This window comes from Clupea harengus, chromosome 1 (assembly GCF_900700415.2).
Source record: "Clupea harengus chromosome 1, Ch_v2.0.2, whole genome shotgun sequence".
Taxonomy (NCBI): Eukaryota; Metazoa; Chordata; class Actinopteri; order Clupeiformes; family Clupeidae; genus Clupea; species Clupea harengus.
Window position 1 is genome coordinate 3,793,032 of NC_045152.1, and position 20,553 is coordinate 3,813,584.

At 43.3% G+C, this 20,553-nt stretch overlaps 2 protein-coding genes across 3 annotated transcripts in view; both read right to left on the reverse strand.

Moving 5' to 3' along the window:
* Nucleotides 1-15,013, reverse strand: part of LOC105905277 (arf-GAP with dual PH domain-containing protein 1-like) — a 31,217-nt gene extending 16,204 nt beyond the window's left edge. For both annotated transcript variants that reach the window (XM_031564657.2, XM_031564651.2), the window contains exons 1-4: nt 14,061-15,013; nt 2,480-2,610; nt 1,739-1,830; nt 114-196 (exon numbers count right to left, since the gene is read on the reverse strand). In XM_031564657.2, coding sequence (XP_031420517.1) covers nt 114-196; nt 1,739-1,830; nt 2,480-2,610; nt 14,061-14,151 — 397 coding nt within the window. In that variant the 5' untranslated portion in view covers nt 14,152-15,013. The remainder of the gene's footprint in view (nt 1-113; nt 197-1,738; nt 1,831-2,479; nt 2,611-14,060) is intronic.
* Nucleotides 15,014-15,118: 105 nt separating this feature from the next.
* Nucleotides 15,119-20,539, reverse strand: LOC105905291 (RNA-binding protein with serine-rich domain 1). Its single transcript, XM_012833295.2, has 7 exons — nt 20,430-20,539; nt 19,605-19,760; nt 18,428-18,619; nt 17,750-17,849; nt 17,220-17,373; nt 15,921-16,062; nt 15,119-15,538 (listed from the first exon to the last, which is right to left on the reverse strand). Coding segments are annotated over exons 1-7 (852 nt in total). The 5' UTR covers nt 20,432-20,539; the 3' UTR covers nt 15,119-15,432.
* Between the last annotated feature and the right edge of the window lie 14 nt (nt 20,540-20,553).

Consider the following 20,553-nt stretch of genomic DNA (forward strand, 5'->3'; position numbering starts at 1 on the left):
GTGTATATTTGTACAGTATGCTTGTGCTCCTCTAGGTGTGCATGTGTGTGTGTGTGTGTGTGTTGTGTGTGTGTGTGTGTGTGTGTGTGTGTGTCACTTAGTGATGGCCTTACCTGCTGAATAAGGTTCCTGTCTGTCCACAAACATAAACTCCATCCTCTCGTACTTGGCTCTGATCCACTGTTCCCGTAGCAGCCTGCCAATTGATTGATATGGGGTCAACATCACAGAAAAGTTATATCTGTGGTTAGTACTGTATATCTACATACTGTATATAGCTGCTCTTCATGTTTCCTAGTCTTCCTTTGCTATGGCCCTTTTCCCTCTTTCCGTCTTCCTTTACCTTTCAGCCAGGCTGGACTCAGACTGATGCCCCCCCCCCCTTCCCCCCCCCCTTCATGACCCTGGTTCTGTTCTCCTCTCTTCCTTTACAAGGAAGTTATTCTTAGTCTCTCTTGCTCTTTGGCGGTATGGGTTTACTGTTCTTCAAAGCACCTTGAGACAGGCCGCATCCTCAGAGGTACAGTCTGAATACAACATGTCTGAAATGGAAGTGAACGCATAGTACAGTCCTTCATGTGCCACCAGCTACCTTCTGTTCTCCTCTCTTCCTCTCCACATCATCCTCATCTCCCTCGTCTCTCAGTCCACGCTCTCTCCTCCCAACACCCTGCCTTTCTCATGCAAAGCTCAGTGTACATACAAATCACACACACAAGACAAAAACACACACACACACACACACACACACACACACAGGACAAAACACACACAGGACAAAACACACACACACACACACACACACACAGGACAAAACACACACACACACACACACACACACACACACACAGGACAAAACACACCCCCACACACACACACACACACACACGACAAAACACACACACACACACACACAAGACAAAACACACACACACACACACACACAAGACAAAACACACACACACACACAGGCAGACCGAAAGTGATGGTGTTTGTGCACGTCATCTGCATGAGTTGCAGAGACAAGAACTCCCCAAGTTACCGTGCTAATGTGATTACTGAAGACCTGGCCCTCACTGGAACCCATTACCCATCCTCTCTCTCTCTTTCTCTCTCTCTCTTTCTCTGTTTCTCACTCTCTCTGTCTCTCTTTCTCTCATTCTAATTCTCATTGAGTTCTCATTGAGTTCATCCATCGTGGCAGTCCCAATGATTCGCCCTGCATTTGCTTCCTGCGTTCTCCCCGTGTTGCATCTTCACAGAGTGGCCAAAGGGAAAACCACCAGCGCACAGCACTACATTCCCAGCTGAAGCTGCAATACCAAGCACCTTTATTATGATCTGTTTGAATCACGATCACCACAGCACAGAGTAAAGTATGGCGTGTCTTCAAAATAAAAGTGTTCAGGTACGGTCAATATGCTTCAATGGGCCAGAGCTGAATGGTGTGATATACATTTGTTGAACTGTGAAATGACTATGAGCATTCCTCTATAAAAACCTCCTTAACTAGCCATGGTTTCCTGTGCCGTAAGAGTCACCACGTCTGGAGTCATGGATTCACTCGGTTCAGGAAACAGTGAAGAAATATGGAGGTTTGAAGCAGAGGAGGACATGCCCCACACAAACTAGTCCTCCAGGTCAAAGGTCAGGCCCAGTGGGATCAATGAACAGGAGCGGGTGATTTAATGGAGCTCACTGTGCAGAAGTCACTGAAATGAGGGCAGACGTTACTTACATGCAGTCTTTGTTGGTTGGCGTGTAGTAGAACGGAGGAATCAGCTGCTCGTACTTAGCTTTGGCTGCCTCATTGCCTGAGGAGGCCATGAACTTGGGGACGAGAGAGAGAGGGGGACAAGGAGCACAAAAGACAGAGAGTGTGTGTGTGAGAGTATATAAAATGACAAAAGACAGACAGAGTGTGTGTGTGTGTGTAAGAGTATATAAAATGACAAAAGACAGAGAGAGTATGTGTCTGAATATAAAATGAAGGGAATAACGATACTAAAATACTAATTCTTAAATACTTAAATACTAAATACTATTCTTTGGGCCGACTCAACAACATGTGAACAGAGTATATAGAGTCTCTGCCTCTCTGCATGTGTTTGTGTGTGTGCGTGTGCGTGTGCGTGTGCGTGTGCGTGCGTGCGTGTGCGTGTGAGACAGAGAGAGAGAAAAGGAACACATACATTTAAACCAACCCCATGCAACCACACTGAATTTGTTTCTACATCATGCATGAGAGAACAGCGTACACCCCAGACCACAAACACTCTGGGCACGGGTCTGTATATAGATTGTCTGTATGCTTCCATAAACCAAAATAAATATCAGACAGACATACATACATACATACATACATACATACAGACAGACAGACAGACAGGCAGACAGACAGACAGACAGGCAGACAGACAGACAGACAGACAGACAGACAGACAGACAGACAATCTGATGCCTTTCCTCTTTGGCTCACCTCCACCTCCTCTGCCTCCCAGGGGTCCATCAGGATGGACTTGACTCGACTGATCTGGGGAATGTTGCGATGCAGTGCTGAGCAGCTCTGACACATAAACACTCCCAGGGTGGAAGAAGCCCACTCTGGGTCTAGGAGTGGGGGGAAGAAGGGACACAGTCACTCAGGGTTATCAAGAGGGTCATCAAGACGTGTCAGTCCAACAGACTGCTTACTCTGGCATCGTAAATGACAAATAAGGATGCAATATTCTTATTGCCATTGGATTGTTGACTATATTTTGTTGAATGTCATTATAATTCCACATGTACAGACTTCAGGACTATTATTGAACAGAGTCATAGCGGGTCCCTGTTTATAGATAAGTAACGGTGCAAACCCATGACAGCAACGCGATACGCTTCCATCGCTTTGAGTGGGCGTGTTGTAGCGTGTGGCAATATAATTTTCAAACCGTCAGAGACTACACCAAACAATCTGATTGGCCGCTGCCGGGAAAAATCGCTCCTCATTTGCATAGGATTCAACATTTTCCAAGTTTTATCGGTCGCGTCGCCCAAAACGGTGGTTTACGTCACAATGGATTGGCTCCCGTTGAAATGCATGGGATTAGAATATCGCGTCGCTCGTAACGGTGTCATGGGTTTGCACCGTAAGTGCTGGTGTATATATTTTAAGAAATGAAAATGAAAACAACCACACGCCAATGTTATTAGCCCTTTATTCTACCACTGAGCAAGAAAGGCACGCATCATTTAGCACAGACAAATTATTCAGACCAAGCACTCACACCACAAACCTCCAACTGGAAAGCACCCCTTGACTTGACAAAACCACAACCCTAGCAGTTAATGGTGCATCATCAGTTCTAGATAGTTACATACAAATACTGTATCTCTATACCCTTTGAAGAGTACGATAAATACGTGATAAGAATGTTGACAACTGAAGATTCCATTTCATGATGTAATAATGAACACAAGCAACTGTTATGACTGCCAGTTAATATAAATTCTAGAACTGTACGGTATAATTCTGGAAATGACTTGCAAAACAGAACTCACTCTTCAAAGGGTTAAATATGCCCTTCTCACACACTCCAACCTATGTGTTCACCATGGAAGTGCACGCATCTCTAAACATAAACCCATGTGTTATGAGTGTTTGTTAGCCTGCTCTTGAGTCTTGGGCAGCCAAATGTGTGTATCTGCGGTGAAAGGAGGCTCGAGAGATAAATGATGCCTTTCCTCCAGAGAAAAAGAATGGAGGACAAGGGAAAAGGGAGAGTAGGACAATAAACATGGGGGACCGTAGACAGCAGACTGAATTTCTAACGAGGTCAGCAAAAGAACAGGGGATGTAGACAGAGGAGGGGAAGAACTGAGTGAGAAAAAAAAGAAGAGTAACGAAAATTAGACCACAAGGCTAGAAACCAGAAATGGTGAAGCACATAGGGGGAGAAAAGAAAAAGAAAAGCCACCAGAGAGAACAAGAGAGGGTGCCAGGCTGTGAGCCACAAGAGAGGTGCCAGGCTGCGAGCCACAAGAGAGGGTGCCAGGCTGCGAGCCTCGGCCTCGGCCTCGGCCTCGGCCTCGGCTTTCCTCGGGTCTGAGGGCTGTGGCTTCGTCCTCACTTCCTCCACAGATGCTTATTCTCATGTGTTCATGTGTTAAAAGAAGGCCAGAGAAGCACCTCTGATAGCCACGGAACATCACAGGGCAATGAGTTCACTGTGACTATTGTTCACGTCTCTGAATGACTGAGCACAAATCCTGCTTTTCTCATCATCACATCATAGTCATACACATAGACCTAACATTCTGCACCGCTACTTGAAAGCCAATTAAAGTATTTAAAATAATAAATAAAAACATAAGCATATAAGACGAAAAATTCTTACTGGCAAATTTGTCTCGCGTGTCCAATTACATCTGGATTCATGGAGAGTGGCCTGTTTTACCAGTCGTCCCCACATGCAAACTCTTCTGCTAGACTAAAGCTCCACCAGCTTAACTAGGAAAGGAGTTTCCAACTAACACGGACATGGCGTGAGATCACATTATGTATTTCAACTTATATTTTCTCCGCCAAAAGTAAGGACTGACAATGACAGATTAGGACATTATATAAACCTCTGAATACCTGAGCCTTAAGCATGTCAAACATTTTCATATGTATTGACCACAATATGAGCTACTCTACTGATACATCACAAATCACAAATGCAGTGCAAACTCTGTGCAACATCCATGCCAAACCAGAAAAACAGCATGCCATAGCCCGAGAGCCAAAACACAGTTTGAAGGGCACACTTGAGTGACATGACGTGACGCGTGAACAGATAATGACCTTGGGAACTTGGGAACCTTTAAACCATCTAAAGAGAAGAGATCAAGGCACGGCCTGTGATTCTGAACTCACTACACTTTTGTTAAATTAAGCGAATAGCTCCTCGTGGCTTGGTGTGTGCGTGTAAGAAACTACTCCCTCACACGCTGACACACACGCAGCAATTATATCACCAAGCACCTTTTCCACTGACGTTTTTTATTTACCAAACAAGGTGGAGCCTGTGCAGATTCTAGCCTATAGAATCCTATCCACATGAGACAGTGGTTGGTAGGCTGTCAGAAAAAAAGTCCAGTTGCACATCATGTCACTTATATGACCAACTGTGACCAACTCAAATCTGAAAGTTACCTCACGAAAAACATTCTAAACTCTATGGTAACAATTCTGAAAGTTACACCACAAAAAAAATATTCTAAACTCTATGGTTACAATTCTGAAAGTTACACCACAAAAAAACATTCTAAACTCTATGGTTACAATTCTGAATGTTACATCACAAAAAAACATAACTCTGGACTGACCACAGGTAAGCTCTGCTCCTGCTTGTTAGATAATAGAAGGCCTTGCGAGGACACACCTTGACGTTCCTATTCCTGTGTATTATCTTTGCTGGCTGTAACACCACCTTTGCTCTGAAAAAAGTGTGGTTGTTTGAACAGGTCCTGTCCATGTGCACAATGCTACAGCATCTGTTTTAAACTCCTCCATGGAAGCGCTCTGGGAAGCCTTAGACTATTTTTTTTGAGTTTGCGAGAATATTTTTTGTGGGCCTGATTTGAGGCTGACCTCCTCAGCACCCTCAAGACAGAAACATCTACCTCTTTAACGACGACATTGGTAAAGTCCAGCATGTTTACAGCAGACTGAAGCTGTGTCTTCCCCAGGTTTTGCATCACTCTGATACATACACGGCATACACTGTCTACTGTGATGTTATAGCGGGTCACCAGCTGGTCAATGATTGCAGTAGATTTGAAACCCACCATATGATTAAAATATCCTACAAACTTAGATGAGACTGCAGAAGTTACACTTCACGATTATAATTATAGCCTAATTATAGGCTAGCTCATTCAGGAGCCACATTGTTAAGTTACTGTAATTTCCTGACTATTAACTGCGGTTTATACATTGATTTTGTGAAATGTTTGCAGCCCTGCTTTTAATACGTGTGTGCGTCCTATACATGGGAATGCATTTTTCCTCGCCTGATAGTTAGTAATGTGCACAGTAACTCGGCCAGATAAAGTGAATGGATCTCTCTCTCCCGCTTTCACATACGAAAAATATGACCGGAAGGACGATGTTCAATTAACTTAAATGAGCAACTCTTGCTATGTTAGTGCATGTTCTGAATAACTCTATTCTTGTCACCTGTTTATAAATGGGAAGAAAATACCACCCACTGCATGTTGTCTGTCACAAAAAAACACAGTTAGAGATTTACAAAATCAAAAGAGGACAAATGTACTGGATGATGCATGGCCAGAGAGAAAGTAGTCCATTCCTGACAAAAGCGATGCCAATTTACATTTACAGTTAGCTTCAGAAAATCATATTAGAGCTTCAGAGCTATGACAGAAGTAAATGTAACACACTTACTCCTCCTACAGATTGTTAAAGAACTTAACGAGCTGTGCAATATTAGTCTGGGGTCTGGGTGCAGATTCCACAGGCTGAGCTCTTGCCTCTGGCTCAGCCATTGTGGAAGTCCCAGGTACAGGGTCATCTGTGGTTAATTAAAACACATTACAAATTACAAAACGATTTGACCTTTTGTGTCATGCATCATGAACTGTACAATAGTGATTTTTTTTGTGCCATAATACTGTGTTCTCTATATATACTGTGCATATACTGTATAAACGGCCTTGAATTTAAATTTAGAAGCATTATAAAGTGCACTACTGATGAATGCTCGATCTAGAAGGCCCAGGGCCAGGTAAGGGACCGGTAAGGATGACTGGTAACAAAAAGGTTAATTGTCTTGCATGTTACCCTCACCTCCCAGATACAGGTGAGGGAAACAAAGATTTGTGAAAGATAGGAAACCTTTCTAGGTCAAAGGACATAGTAAACTAGTTGGCAACACTATAAAGAAGGAGCCACACTGCGGTTCACAGAGATACACAGCATAGCAGTCTAGTTTTGGTGTTCCTACTTCAACTGACACAAGATCCCGAGATGATGGCAAGCCCTGAGATACCTTCCGAGGGCTCAATCAAAGAGGAATTCTCAACCCAGGTGACTCATTTAATTCAGTACGAAAGAGCAGTGACAGTATGCTACTTACTTTATTTCTACTCCCTGGATACAAAGCAAAGTCATTACTCTACCCCTTGCTATATTTTTCAAAAGTAGTTCTTTAGTTAGTTGTTTTTGTGTTTTTGTGTAATATTTTGAAGATTTATTCGCAGATTAACCTACTTGATGTTGACAGCCAAGATGATGGCAATGGCCCAGAAGCAGTTGTAGAGGGTATGTGCTGTCAGAGCGTAATTAATATCAACTGACTCCTTAAGAGTTTTTGGTTTATTTATGACGTAATCGATATTTGACAGTTGAAGATGTGAAATAGTTGAAAAGCCTCATAATACTTCTGTTCAAGATATTGTTACTCAAATTCAACTTACTGTTATTCAAATCAATGTATTTTTTTGGAACATTCTGAAGAGCTGTATAATATTTAACATCTTATGTCTTTGCACTGTCTCTGTATCTAGCTAGATTGTATGCTTAGTTAACACAAACCTCCCCTGTCACTGCCATAATATCAAAAATATATAATCTGCAACACTGTAAAGATTGAATTGGTTCCCATGTATGTTGTACGTCCCTTTGAAACTTCACATTAAGGCACTGTCTGAGGTATTGGAATTGTTTACACTATTTGTAATTATTTAAAGGTACAGTTCGCAAAAGATTGTTGCTATTTGACCTCAACAGCATTCCCCCCCCTTGGTAATTGATTGGCTGGAATTGTTTATAGCTCAGTCCGAGCCCCTATGTTTGCTTCCCGTTTACTCTGCCAGGACACACACAACAGACCGTTAGAGATAAGAATCGGGGGGGGGGCCGTACCTTTAATTGGTTAATTTGTTTGTATTGTTGTTTATAATGTCTTATTTGTACAGATTTATTTCATGATAAAAAGTGAAACATCTGTGTACATACAATCACTTCTCACTGAAAGCTGTCATCGGTTCAGTAGCATAAGAGAGAGACTGCCATGCCAGAGGCATCTGTAAGGAAGTTCAGTTGTTTACCTTTTTCTCTTCGAGGAAGTAGATATTTTTCACACACTTGTTTTTTTTTCATGTTCTGTAGCTGGAGGTCCAGTGTCCTCCAGGCCTTCCTATTGGGTACGTCATATGCAACACGCTACCTTCCGGCCCCGACCGACCATTGAGAATGAGAGAAAAGAGCCAGTGCTTCAGATAAAAGCCCTGTCAGTTCTGAAGAGGAACTCTTTCAAGGTAATCCATAGTATATGATCTACTACAAAGCTGACGCACTATTTAGTTACTGAAAAAAAAGGTTCAAAGACAGCATGAGAAAGTAATATTACATGTTTACAAAAGTACAAAGAAGCATACAAATCTTCAGCATTATATTCCAACAGATCACATCACTGGATGGAAATGTCCTAGGTAAAATATCCATATGGAAACAAGGCTATGAACTGCAGTTTCCACTGGATTTGGATGTCACACCAAAGGCTGTCATATTGGGAGCATCAGTTTTTATAGTAAATATTAGTCATATGTTTATTTGAATGATATTCCCTTTTTGTTATTTCAAGAAAATACAATACACGTTTAAATATTGCAGTAAGCATAGAATTTGTTTTTCGTTGAGTCAATTTAACCACATCGAAAATGTTTCTGCAGGACCACATATTGTTCAAAAGTCCCTGGGTGAGTATATATTCAGAAGAAAGAAAGAAAGAACTAACTTCAAGAGATAGACTTTCCGTCAGAATTCAAGAATATGAAATACATCCTACTTATACAAAATTCTTTCCTTTATATTGTTACTTTGCAGATTCTCAAACCCCTAAAATGTCTTTTTGGATAGTGATGGTGGATTGTTTCCTTACTTTGCCCGACATTTTGAAAACAAATCTATGTACTTCTACTTTTGTATAAGATTAAACAAATCTAAGCAAAATGGGGGTTTTCCATAAAATGTTGATTTACTGCTACCTTGATTTACTGCAGATTCGTCACTGCAGGTAGGTACAGTCCAGAAAATCAAAGTTTTTCCTTCATAGAGACGTCCACAGTCACAAGAAAAACAAAACTTCTGAAATCATTTTATCACTGACTCCCTTTTGTCTAGTACCTGAATAACTGTGGTTTCATAGTCTCAACGGACATCAGACATTTAATCTCTGAGCTGCAGTAAAGCAGCAAATATTACAGACAAAACCATAATCATCATGAAAAGAAGCGCGAGAAAGAGAGAGAGCGAGAGAGAGAGAGGGAGAGCTGAGGAAAAAAAGTAATTTATTTATTGCCTTCTCGGCATCTAAGAGATTGTGGTCAGTTCCACTGAAGTCTGACCCCCAGGCTGCATGGGCACAGCCTCCTCCTCTGCTCTCCTGCCCAGCACACTCACACAGGGGTGCCCCCGCCCAGCACTCTCACACAGGGGTGCCCCCGCCCAGCACACTCACACAGGGGTGCCCCCTTCTCTGCTCTCCTGCCCAGCACACTCACACAGGGGTGCCCCCGCCCAGCACACTCACACAGGGGTGCCCCCTTCTCTGCTCTCCTGCCCAGCACACTCACACAGGGGTGCCTCCTTCTCTGCTCTCCTGCCCAGCACACTCACACAGGGGTGCCCCCGCCCAGCACACTCACACAGGGGTGCCCCCGCAGGTAGAAGCGCAGTGGCTTGGCTGCCCACCCCCCGTGGGACCTCACATGACCATGCCATGCAGAGTGCCTTCTAATTAATAGGACTGGTGGAGATTAAGATTAATAAGATTCCTCTCCGACCATGCTGATGAATGTTATGGCTTTTGGTATAAAAGGTCAGCTAGATTAATGTTCAAAAAAGAAACTAGAAAAATTAGTGAGTTGTTGGTGTTGGTTAGGGGCTCAGGAGACATGATAACCTGTCTGCCTGGCATCATTGGGACTGATAAGATAATCAATCTTAATCCGCCTGACCTCATAAAAACATTAAAAAACAACTTTTGGTGTTCCAGCAATCCTTCAGATATCCCAAGTGGAATCCTGCATTTTCCTTTACCTATTTCCATACATCCACACATAGGAAAAAGGCTGTTGTTGTATAATATTAACTTCTTTGTTTTGATGTGATCAACTCCAAGCTAATTTGCATAGCCTTACGTCAGAAAAAGATTATGAGACCCTGAATAGATTTGCCATCATTCCTTGATGAAATTAAAATAAAATCTCATTCAATAATATTCCATCACTTTTTCACCTGTAATATTAAAAGAAAGTGTGGTCAAATGTTCAATAGACTACACTCAAACGTATTGACTCACACAGTAAGTTCATAAAAGTAAAGTGGTATTTATTGTTACACCAGGTTTTTATTGCTCTTAGCTTGACTGTTCTCTCCCTTGTACGTCGCTTTGGACAAAAGCGTCTGCTAAATGACTAAATGTAAATGTAAATGTAAATGTGTAAATGTAGATGTTTCCCATCACAGGGTTCATCAACTCAGAGTTCAGGGTTAGGGTCAGAGTTCAGGGTTCATCAACTCAGAGATCAGGATTAGGGTCAAAGTTCAGGGTTCATCAACTCAGAGTTCAGGGTTCATCAACTCAGAGTTCAGGGCTAGGGTCAGAGTTCAGGGTTCATCAACTCAGAGTTGGTTAAACCTGCTTTCTGCAATACCCCCCCGGGGTGCACTATCATCACACGAGTACTTAACCATACCTAACAACAGCCGCAACAAAAATGCCTTCATGAGCATTTTACTGGGGTTGTCAAGTGGGCACCTTCCTTCATCAGTGTTCCCACGACACCTCCAGAAGGTTCAACAGTGGTGTCTGGTGTCCTAACCCACCCCCCTCCATACTCGTGATGGGTTATTGATGATCATGATGGTATTGACACATGTAGATACATTTCTTCATGAGCATTGATGACACCTGTCAATACCAGAGACAACAACAACATATACACCTCAAGATGCACCCAAGCATTTCTGAGAGACTTCCCAACAACAACCATGACAACACCAGTCCACCTGGGTTCTTCAGCTATACATGGGCCTATACTTATGCCCTGTAGATTAAGGTGGCTCTAAGTATGCCATCTTCAGGTATACTTATATAGCCCTGTAGATTAAGGTGGCTCTAAGTATGCCATCTTCAACTATACTTATGCCCTGTAGATTAAGGTGGCTCTAAGTATGCCATCTTCAGCTATACTTATGCCCTGTAGATTAAGGTGGCTCTAAGTATGCCATCTTCAGCTATACTTCTGCTCGGTTAATGCAGACTCTAGGTATGCCAAAATCCAGAAGATCTTTCAAAGTATATCAAAGTATGCCAGCATGCCAACTTCCAGAACATCTTGTGACAACAGGCTTCTTCACGTAATACAGGTTAACTCACATGTCTGGTCTCATGGCAGTTAAAACAATACACTATGGCACTTGAAGTTGCCTTCCAACATCAGCCAGCAATCTCCAATTCTGCGCTTTGCCCATTTGCCAGAACTGTTTGTTCCTGCCTTTCGGGACAGATTATGTGCAACGACCCTGGGTTAAGAGACCACCCGCCATCAGTCACCATCTACCTCCTCTCTAGCACCTCCGCTCCAACTGCCACCTAACCCAAACCCTGCTCTTCCACTCTGTACCTGCCCAATGGCATTCCTATGCTGTAATGCACTCTGTACCTGCCCAATGGCATCCCTATGCTGTAATGCACTCTGTACCTGCCCAATGGCATCCCTATGCTGTAATGCACTCTGTACCTGCCCAATGGCATCCCTATGCTGTAATGCACTCTGTACCTGCCCAATGGCATCCCTATGCTGTAATGCACTCTGTACCTGCCCAATGGCATTCCTATGCTGTTCCTATGCACTCCCATGTGCATGTTGAACTGCTTCCCATGGATTCCACCTTTTCCCTGTTTTCACCGTCGGAGCAGTGTTCTTGACTGCTGGATCCTTAGAGAGTGACAAAGTCATCTCCAGGCTGGTCTTAGCATATTTGAACTCCTCCACCAAACTGAACAAAATTGGCCTATGATCACAGCGTTCTTCGTTCTTCGGAATGAAAATACCACCGGCCCGAATGACCCATCCCTGGAATTGTTCCTTTTTTCCCATACGATCATCATAAGCTTGCATAGATACTTCAAAACATCAGGCGCTCCTTTAGAGACATGATAAGACACCACATTATGGCCAGGAGCTGATGCAGCCCTTACACAACACATAACCTCTTACACCTGGGCGGGCCATCTTCTCCAACTGGAAGAATGTCTCTCATTGTCAGTATATACCTGTTGAAGATACTACTCCTTTCTTCCAACTCTCAAACTTCCTGTTTTCTCTTGAGTGAATTAAGATTTCACAAATTTAAATGGATCTTTGCAGAATGGAGCCCTAACTTGTTCTTTGTTCTTCCTCCTTCATCTGAGGCGTCCCGCCCTCCTTTTATAATTAAGACCTTTGTCAGGTTTTTAATGGCACACACGACACACTGGAACACACACGTGCATATATGGAGGCACAGGACACACACACACACACACACGCAGGTAGGCCTGAGGTCGCGGTGAATTTATTTTCTGCTTTTTCCCATCCTGGGCCGTCCTTCCTCAAGGACCCCCCAGGAGCAGTGGGCAGCTTTGCAGCGCCCGGGGACCAAGTGAAGTGAACTGTCCATCTTTGGTCAGGGATGGACATGAGTTCTGTTATTTTGTAGATTCATGTAGCCAGTCTATTCAATTCAATTGTATTCAATTCAATTTAGTTTATATAGCACAAAAAAAATGTAATTGTCTCAAGGCGCTTTACAGAGCCCAGGGCCTGAACCCCCTTACAGCAAGCACCATGACGACAGGGGCGACAGTCTACTCTTCATCTCTGCCTGCAGTACACTAATACCTCCTCTCTGTTCATCATCTGCTCATTCCCATTGCATCTTCAGCTGCCTCCTCTCCCAAATCAGCCTTTCTGTTTCAACCCGTTGCCATGACTTGGCTTCACGTTGCTTTTCCTTTTGTAGTTTTCTGACAAACTCCATATCTTTCCAGAAAATAATTATAGATGACCTCACCCATGTAGTTCCGTTTACTCTCCACTGTACCCTTCAATCCGTCCAAAATTCCTTTTAAATCATCATTAACGCAACTCCAATCCTTGACTTCAGAAGCCCCTGGCCATCTAACCTGCTCATTTCCCATTCCCAATTTCATTTTTTATTCTTTCAAAAGAGAACCATCCATAAAGATGTATGAGGAACATTTTGGTAATGGGGCTCACTGGAAATGTTGTCATACAGTACACTTCCAAACTGTACTGTAGCCTGCTCACGATTATTCCCAAATCACTGCATACCCTTAATTCTGCATCAAAGAATATGCCAAACATGCAGCAGGTTGGCACTCCCTGTGGGGTCTAGACACACTGACCGCTGCAGCCCACTCCAATACTAATCGCATGAAGGGTGTGGTTCTCTAAGCAGAACACAAATATTCACCTTGCCCAATAGTCACCTTGAACTTGATTCAGCAGCTCTGTTGCTGGAACACTCAGTTTCCACTTACGCTTCGTTTAAGAAAGGTGTCAGCAATGCAATCATTCCTGTTTGTCCACACCACAGTGTAAACCAACGCTGATAACTTTGAGATAGCTGAAAACAAAAGCTCTGCTTAGTTTCAGGGTGTGACAGAAAAGGCTAAACGTAAAATTCAAGATATTTGTCTTGCAAGACAAACTGCCCCCAGAAAAACGCACAAGAAACGTCGACTTTTGGTCATTCTTTTGTTAAGACTTTTGTTTCATGTGCGTTCTTGTTTGGCTACTGTATGAAAGGACTACTTCCCAAGTTCAACCTTATGAATCTAACCATGAACCTCAAGCAGGTGCATAGCCTGCAAGCCCCCTACGCTTTGAAATTACTTGCGCACATCATCAGTCAGGGTATGCCGGCCTCACGATCACCTGGGTGGATGCAAGCGAGGAAGAGCGCAATGTAAACAAACGAATAGACTGCAGTTCTTTACCTGCGACACCGCAGTCAATACAGGTTCCATTCCCAGCTCTTTCCAGAAGCTCCAACAAAAGCCGTCGGTTCGTCTCTGATGCTGTGGCCATGCTACCGGTGTATATTCCTGTGGTAAAGACGCCGGGCGTAAAGGGGTTATCTCTGTCTCAGCAGAGTCGCCGGGCTGTAACTTGAATAAAATAAAATCTATTCGATACACCGACTCTGGTGAATAGTCGAGGATACTTTCGATTTCAGTGCTGTGTATCCAATCACGTAGCGATAGCAAGCACACGGTTTCATAAGCTACATTTAACACAGCAACAAAAATAAGTCAAATATACAAACGTTAATGTGCGGCACTGCAGTCGGTGCTGCTCGCAGCTTTCGCAGGCGCGGAGCACGACATGCATTCCACTCAGTTTCCCTTCTGTCTGTCGCCCTCTCTCACTCTCGTAGGACAGAGACCTCAAGCGGTCATTTTCATTAGTTTCTTCGAAGTGAAAACCGTTACAATTTTATTCCATAGTCCTTAATAATAATCATAACATCTGTTAGTTGGACCCCGAACAGGTTTAATAGAATAGAGAAATAACAAGCAATTACTTACACAAACAGCGCTTTACCTCAATTTTGCCCTTGTTGCAACTCTTCTCTTTGACTGTTAAACCCGCTAAAAATGCCCCTTTTGCGACACACAGCCTTCACAATCGAAGAAACATCGACTTTTGGTAATTCTTCCTCTTAAGGTTGACTTGCATGCATGTATGTTTCATGTGCGCTTTTTGTTTGTCTGCCGTATGAAAGCCCTACCAGTCAAAAACAACAGTTGGCCTACTTCTAAAGTTCAACCCTATGGATCTAACCATGAACCTCAAGCCTTCCACAATGGGCACAAACAGAACTCATACTCACTGAAAACCGTTTGTACCTCCACAAAGCTGAGCACAGAGGACAAGCGCTAACCGTTATCTACATGAACAAATGAGTTTCAAGGCCGTGCCTAAACAAGTAGTTCATTACAGAATATTTATGAAGGCACACAGCTCTCATTATTCACTTACAGACAGAGGGAGGTTAGAGGTCATTTTATCAGTTTAATTGTCAAAACAAGTACAAAAGTCAGTGTAGCAAAATGATTTCCCATCTGGTCTACCTTATTTCTAAAACAGGACAACATTGTTAATCCAGTATGCACCAATTACTGATGAGACAAGTGATATTTCGCCATGATATTGACTTCTTCCGCCTTTAATTAATTAAAAAAAAAAAAAAAAAAACAAGTCATAAAATAAAATCGACGATGACTATTGCAGGCTCTGAGGCGACGCAGAGAATCTAGCAGTGCCGCCCAGAAAATGTCGGGCAGAAGGGACGGACGCCGACACTCTCTACCGAGAGGAGTTGGAGCTGGAACGGGAGCGATGTCGTCTGCGGCCGGGAGATCTGGAACGGGAACGCCTGCGAACAGGGGATCGTCGGCGTGGGGACCGGGATCTGTAGACGTAGAGAATGGAGCACGAATAAGATTGTTTCACTTTAACAAATGACAGTTTCGCCTTGTTTACTCTAAACTGGATGTCCAGTGGCGTAAAACACCTCAATTATGCCAGTCACAAAAGGGAAGTTGGAGAAAACGGTTACTGAAAATGGGGCATTTTGCACCAAATGCAGATGCCATTTAAATAAAGACAACTTCTATTGACCCATTTATTCTGAGTAAAAGTAGACCAGATGTAGCCCAGCCATGAAGTGTCCAAGCAACTACTTTGCAGCCAAAGGACATCAAACCTATGGGATATTTCCTATGCATGCACCCCTCCTCTTAACCAATAAGGATGAGAGTCAAGCAAGACAACAGTCAGAGGGAAATACCAACCTTCGCCTCATGCGGGGGGGCGTGCGGCGCCACATGGGTGGGGGTGGAGGCATTCTGCGCGGGGGCGAGACGCGTCGTGGGACAGGGCGAGCACGCTGCGTCAATACAGCCATGGCGGAGATCTCCTGTCCATCAATCTGACCTGAGAAAAATAATAATAAGTGTGTGAAAAATAAAATAAAAATAATTCTGGATATTGCAATTCATGAACATGAATTTGGTCCTTGTACATAGGTTTCAACAGAGTTTCAACAGAGTGTTTGAAACCTAACCTCTAGTGATGCAAGACTTTCACTACCCGATTCCCCCAATCACGTAACAAATGCAAGAGACGCCAATACATTTCAGACGGTATATTAAGAAAAAGGCTAAACTGCATGTATGCACTTTCAGATATGGACTCAACAAGTTATTTCCCCCCCTTACTTGCAGTTTAGCGACCAGCTACTATTGGTAATGCTTTTCACAAGTATCACCAAGAGTGAAACATCTTTTTAAAAATGGACTACTTGTGAAATAGTGGCTGGCACAAGTGGCAAAGACACAGCCCTTGAGAGTCTCTTGTACTACACTTTGAGATTATGCTGCCTCACATCAAATGAAGTAAAAGTTTGTGTGTGTGTGTGTGTGTGTGTGGGGGGGGGGGGGGGGGTAGGATAGTGCAGAACAGGCAGGGAATGAGTGGGAGAGAGGTTGGTGAGAGGGATCAGGAAATGGCAGCGGGTCGGATTTAACCCAGCGTCCCCGTGGGCACCTGTGCCTGTGTACGGTTGAGACGCTGGCGCAACAGCTCCCCTAGGGTGAATGTGTTTAACCAGCCAGCCATTCGTTAACTCTCTTCCAACTAACTCTAACGTGTAACCACTATTCTCTGTATAAACACTAGAAACACATGGTGGTAGGGGTAAGCAGTCCCTCTGTTTTTGTTACGAGACATGATTATAGGTATATGGAGTTATACTGAAAGAGTAGTTAACTCATCCATGTCATTTGTTTCCCTCTCTCACGACTGCAAACTCAACTCCTCAGAGCCCAGGGTAGGCAGCTTACAGAAGGCTGGGGAGCTCTGAAGTTTGCACTTCAAGGTCAGCAGTTAAAGACGCAGTCCTCAATTCTAGTAAAAGGCGGTTGATATTTCAGCTCAACAGCCAATCAAATGACATCTCTCCCCCCCCCCCCCCTTCCGCGCTACTGAAGCAATATGGCTTGAAATGTATATGGCTCTCCATTTACAAAGCCAGGACTGTGTACAAACACCAGTTTTTGTATTCTTGAGTGCCCACACACACGCCAGCCTACCTCCATCCATGTACTTGAGGGCTTTCTGAGCCTCCTCTGGGGTTTCAAACTCCACATAGGCATAGCCTCGTGACTGGTGGGGGTGGAGTCGGTCTGGAGGCATATCCACCATCTTTATCTTCCCATAAGTAGAGAAAATCTCCTGGATGTGTTCCTACACAAAACATTGGGGAGGGAAAAAAAAAAACAACAACTTGAGCATTAACGCGAAGACTTCTGTGAACTGTGACACAGTTGGAAAACTGATGCTTTTTTTTTATCTTCACACTATTAACTTCATGTATTCAATGTCATAAAAAGCGGTCCACACATTCACTTATAGACATCTCGTGGTTGTCGAGCTAGATTATAAAACTCCTTGTACATCGCTTTGGACAAAAGCGTCTGCTAAATGACTAAATGCAAAAGATAAAAGACTACAGAGATTAGCCATAAAGAGAAGTGCCAATAGAGCTGCTACTGTCTGACCACTGTGCAGATGTGCTTGTGATTACAGGACATCTCCAGCGAGTTCTCACAGGGATGACTACCTTAGTGACGTTCCGGGTGAGGCGTCCAACGTGAACTTTGGTGGGTTTGGGGCTCGGAGATCTTTTCTTTCGTTCCTTCTCCTCTCCTCTTTTCTGTGACCTGATGAAAGACACAACTGTAGTCATCCTGCCATCTTACGTCACAGGACAAACTGACAAAATACTGCACCTCTTCAGCATCCAAAGAGGACACTAGTGCTGAAAACCAGAGAATTCTGCCATACTTATTTCCATAGACTAGCCACTAACATCATCTGAAAGGGTGAGTCCTGCTCTTCATTTTGATATGATGTTTCCCTCCAAGGCTATTAACACTTTGTTAGTAGAGTAGAGAGATGTGGAGATAGACTGCTTACATCTCTGCATCTATGACCGCTGAAATTCCATGTCATTTCAGAGACCGGACTACTACACAACAATTTGTTGCACAGGCTAGTAGCAGCACCAATGGAAAGGGACGGTCCTGCCGTTTAAATTGATATGTGATTCACAAAGAATTTGCGTCCAGCGGTCTGTTATGGTTAAATATCACAATTCCACATGAAAACATAAGCTTTTGTTTGTACATGGTGGAAAAACAGATTGGCGGGAACCATCGTGAGCTAGGAAGTGATAATGCATGTCTACTATTTATTTTATTTAGGCCTTCAACCTACGACTGTATACGCCCTTACTCACTTTGAACGAGACCTGCGTCGGTTGTCATGGCGTCTGCGGCCGGGGCTAGGAGTCCCTGTTGAAGAGGAAGAAGAGGAGGAGGAACCAGAGCGGCTGGATCCAGAGCGGCTGGAACCAGATGAGGAACTTGATCCGCTGGAGGAACCAGAGCTAGAGCCAGAGCTGCTGCTGGAGGATGAGCTTGAACGAGACCTGAGAGGGAGAGAGTGTAAACGATTTTTATCAGTAAACAGTGTTTCAGTGAACAACAACAAAAACTGATAGTGCACAGAGATGAGTGTTTTAGCAAAATAGATGAATTTATGTCAGCACAGAAATACAGCCTGAGCCTTGAGGAAATGAAAGCAAACTATTCTAAAGCAATAGCATCTATAATCCCATGGTCAGTCTACAGGGAATCATTGTAAATGGTGTCTACGGAAGACCCTCACAACTATACCACATTATTGCATACTTGGTCATCTCATCTCTGGGAAGATATACGACACAAGTCTAAGTGAACATGTCTGATCAATTAGGTCATCAGTCGTACTTGATATGAGATTAATGTATTTTATTTTATGAAAAAAAGACATCCGCATAAAGCAACAAATTCATTGGTGTCCTTTTTTTTTTAACTGAAAGTATAGTGTGGTCTTTTCTCAGTAGCAAGAATTTTCAGCTTGATGTTACAGTGTTAACCGAACAAACAAACTTGCGGAGATGGAAATGACTGTGTTGCAAGTATTTTGGATGTGCAAACACATTGAGGGGACTAATTAACTGAATTTATACATTGGCGGTACACTGGCCCATTCTGGTGGATCGAATAACCCCTAACACTGCATAAAACTGGTTTAGCGTAGCTGGTTTATGTACAATGTGTGGTTTACCAAATTCATGGTGTAAATACATGAGAAACATGTGATCACACCCTTCACAGTAGTGACGGAAACTCACTGTTGCTTAGGGTTGAGCCAAATGTGTTAACTCAAGTTATTGATAAAGTCCACCCATATCAACACAGTAGCTTCACGTGCTCTCTCGTTTAATTAGCATCATCGTATATATTGATAATCTAGCACCGTCTTAGTGACACCAATATCGTGAAGAAACTCCGATTCACGTGGGAATAAATGTAGTAGTAAAGTAGTCATTAGAAAGATGTGACTGGAAAAAAAATGCATCTTCTCCCAACCTGCTGCTGCTACTTCCGGTGGATGCACTGCGGCGTTTGCGCGTCTTGTCTCGGCCACGGTCTTTCTCTGCACCCTCCTTAGTTCCAGATTTCTCTTTGCCTCGCTCCTTGGGTTTATCCTCAGACCGCTCTTTCCGTTTCGTGGGTGATGGTGCCCTGTGCATGGAATGAAGAAAACACTGTCTCACCGAACAAACCATATACATTATCTTTACCCAGCTAACCCAACCGCTAAGTGTCGTTAGATAGGAGAAAGGTTTCCAAACAAGCGGACCAAAAAGCTAGCTACTTTCCAGCAGTTGTACTCGGCGAGTTGGTTGTGTTGCTATACAACTTCAGATAAATAACACGAGTGTGTACTCCTATATCAATTATTTGAACTAGGCCTATGTGTAAGTAGTTAGCTTCCTTGCGTAGCAAGCGTCAGCTTACTCCAGCTGATGCACTTTGTAAACACCACTGCAAAAACATCCTGCATGCTAACAGTTGGGGTTAACAAAAAGTAAATGGTCTCGACCCAGTGTAAGATTAAGTATTTCTTCCCTCAAGTATATATAAATCCATGAAATGCAAGATCGGCCTAGTTATCAGCTGTTTAGTGATCCCGTAAACGTTTGCATGAGAGCCCCCATTCATTTTGAATATAGTCGACAAGTTAGGGCCATCAAGCTAGTAAGCTAATTTGATTCGCTTTAAGTGCACGTAGGATACAAATAAAGAATGATTCAAAGTGTGTTCATGTTAATACATAATTCAGACTTTCTGTATTTAGCTAACATGAAATATAGGGAAGGATTGAAGTAGATTCTGCGTTGCAATACTTACATTTTCGAAACAAGGTAACAAACAATTCCCTCCCACTTTCCCGGTCTGTCGCAGATAGATAATGTCTCTTGAGGATGACGTCATCACGTAGTCGACGTGCAACACAAGTGATTTGTGTTTACAT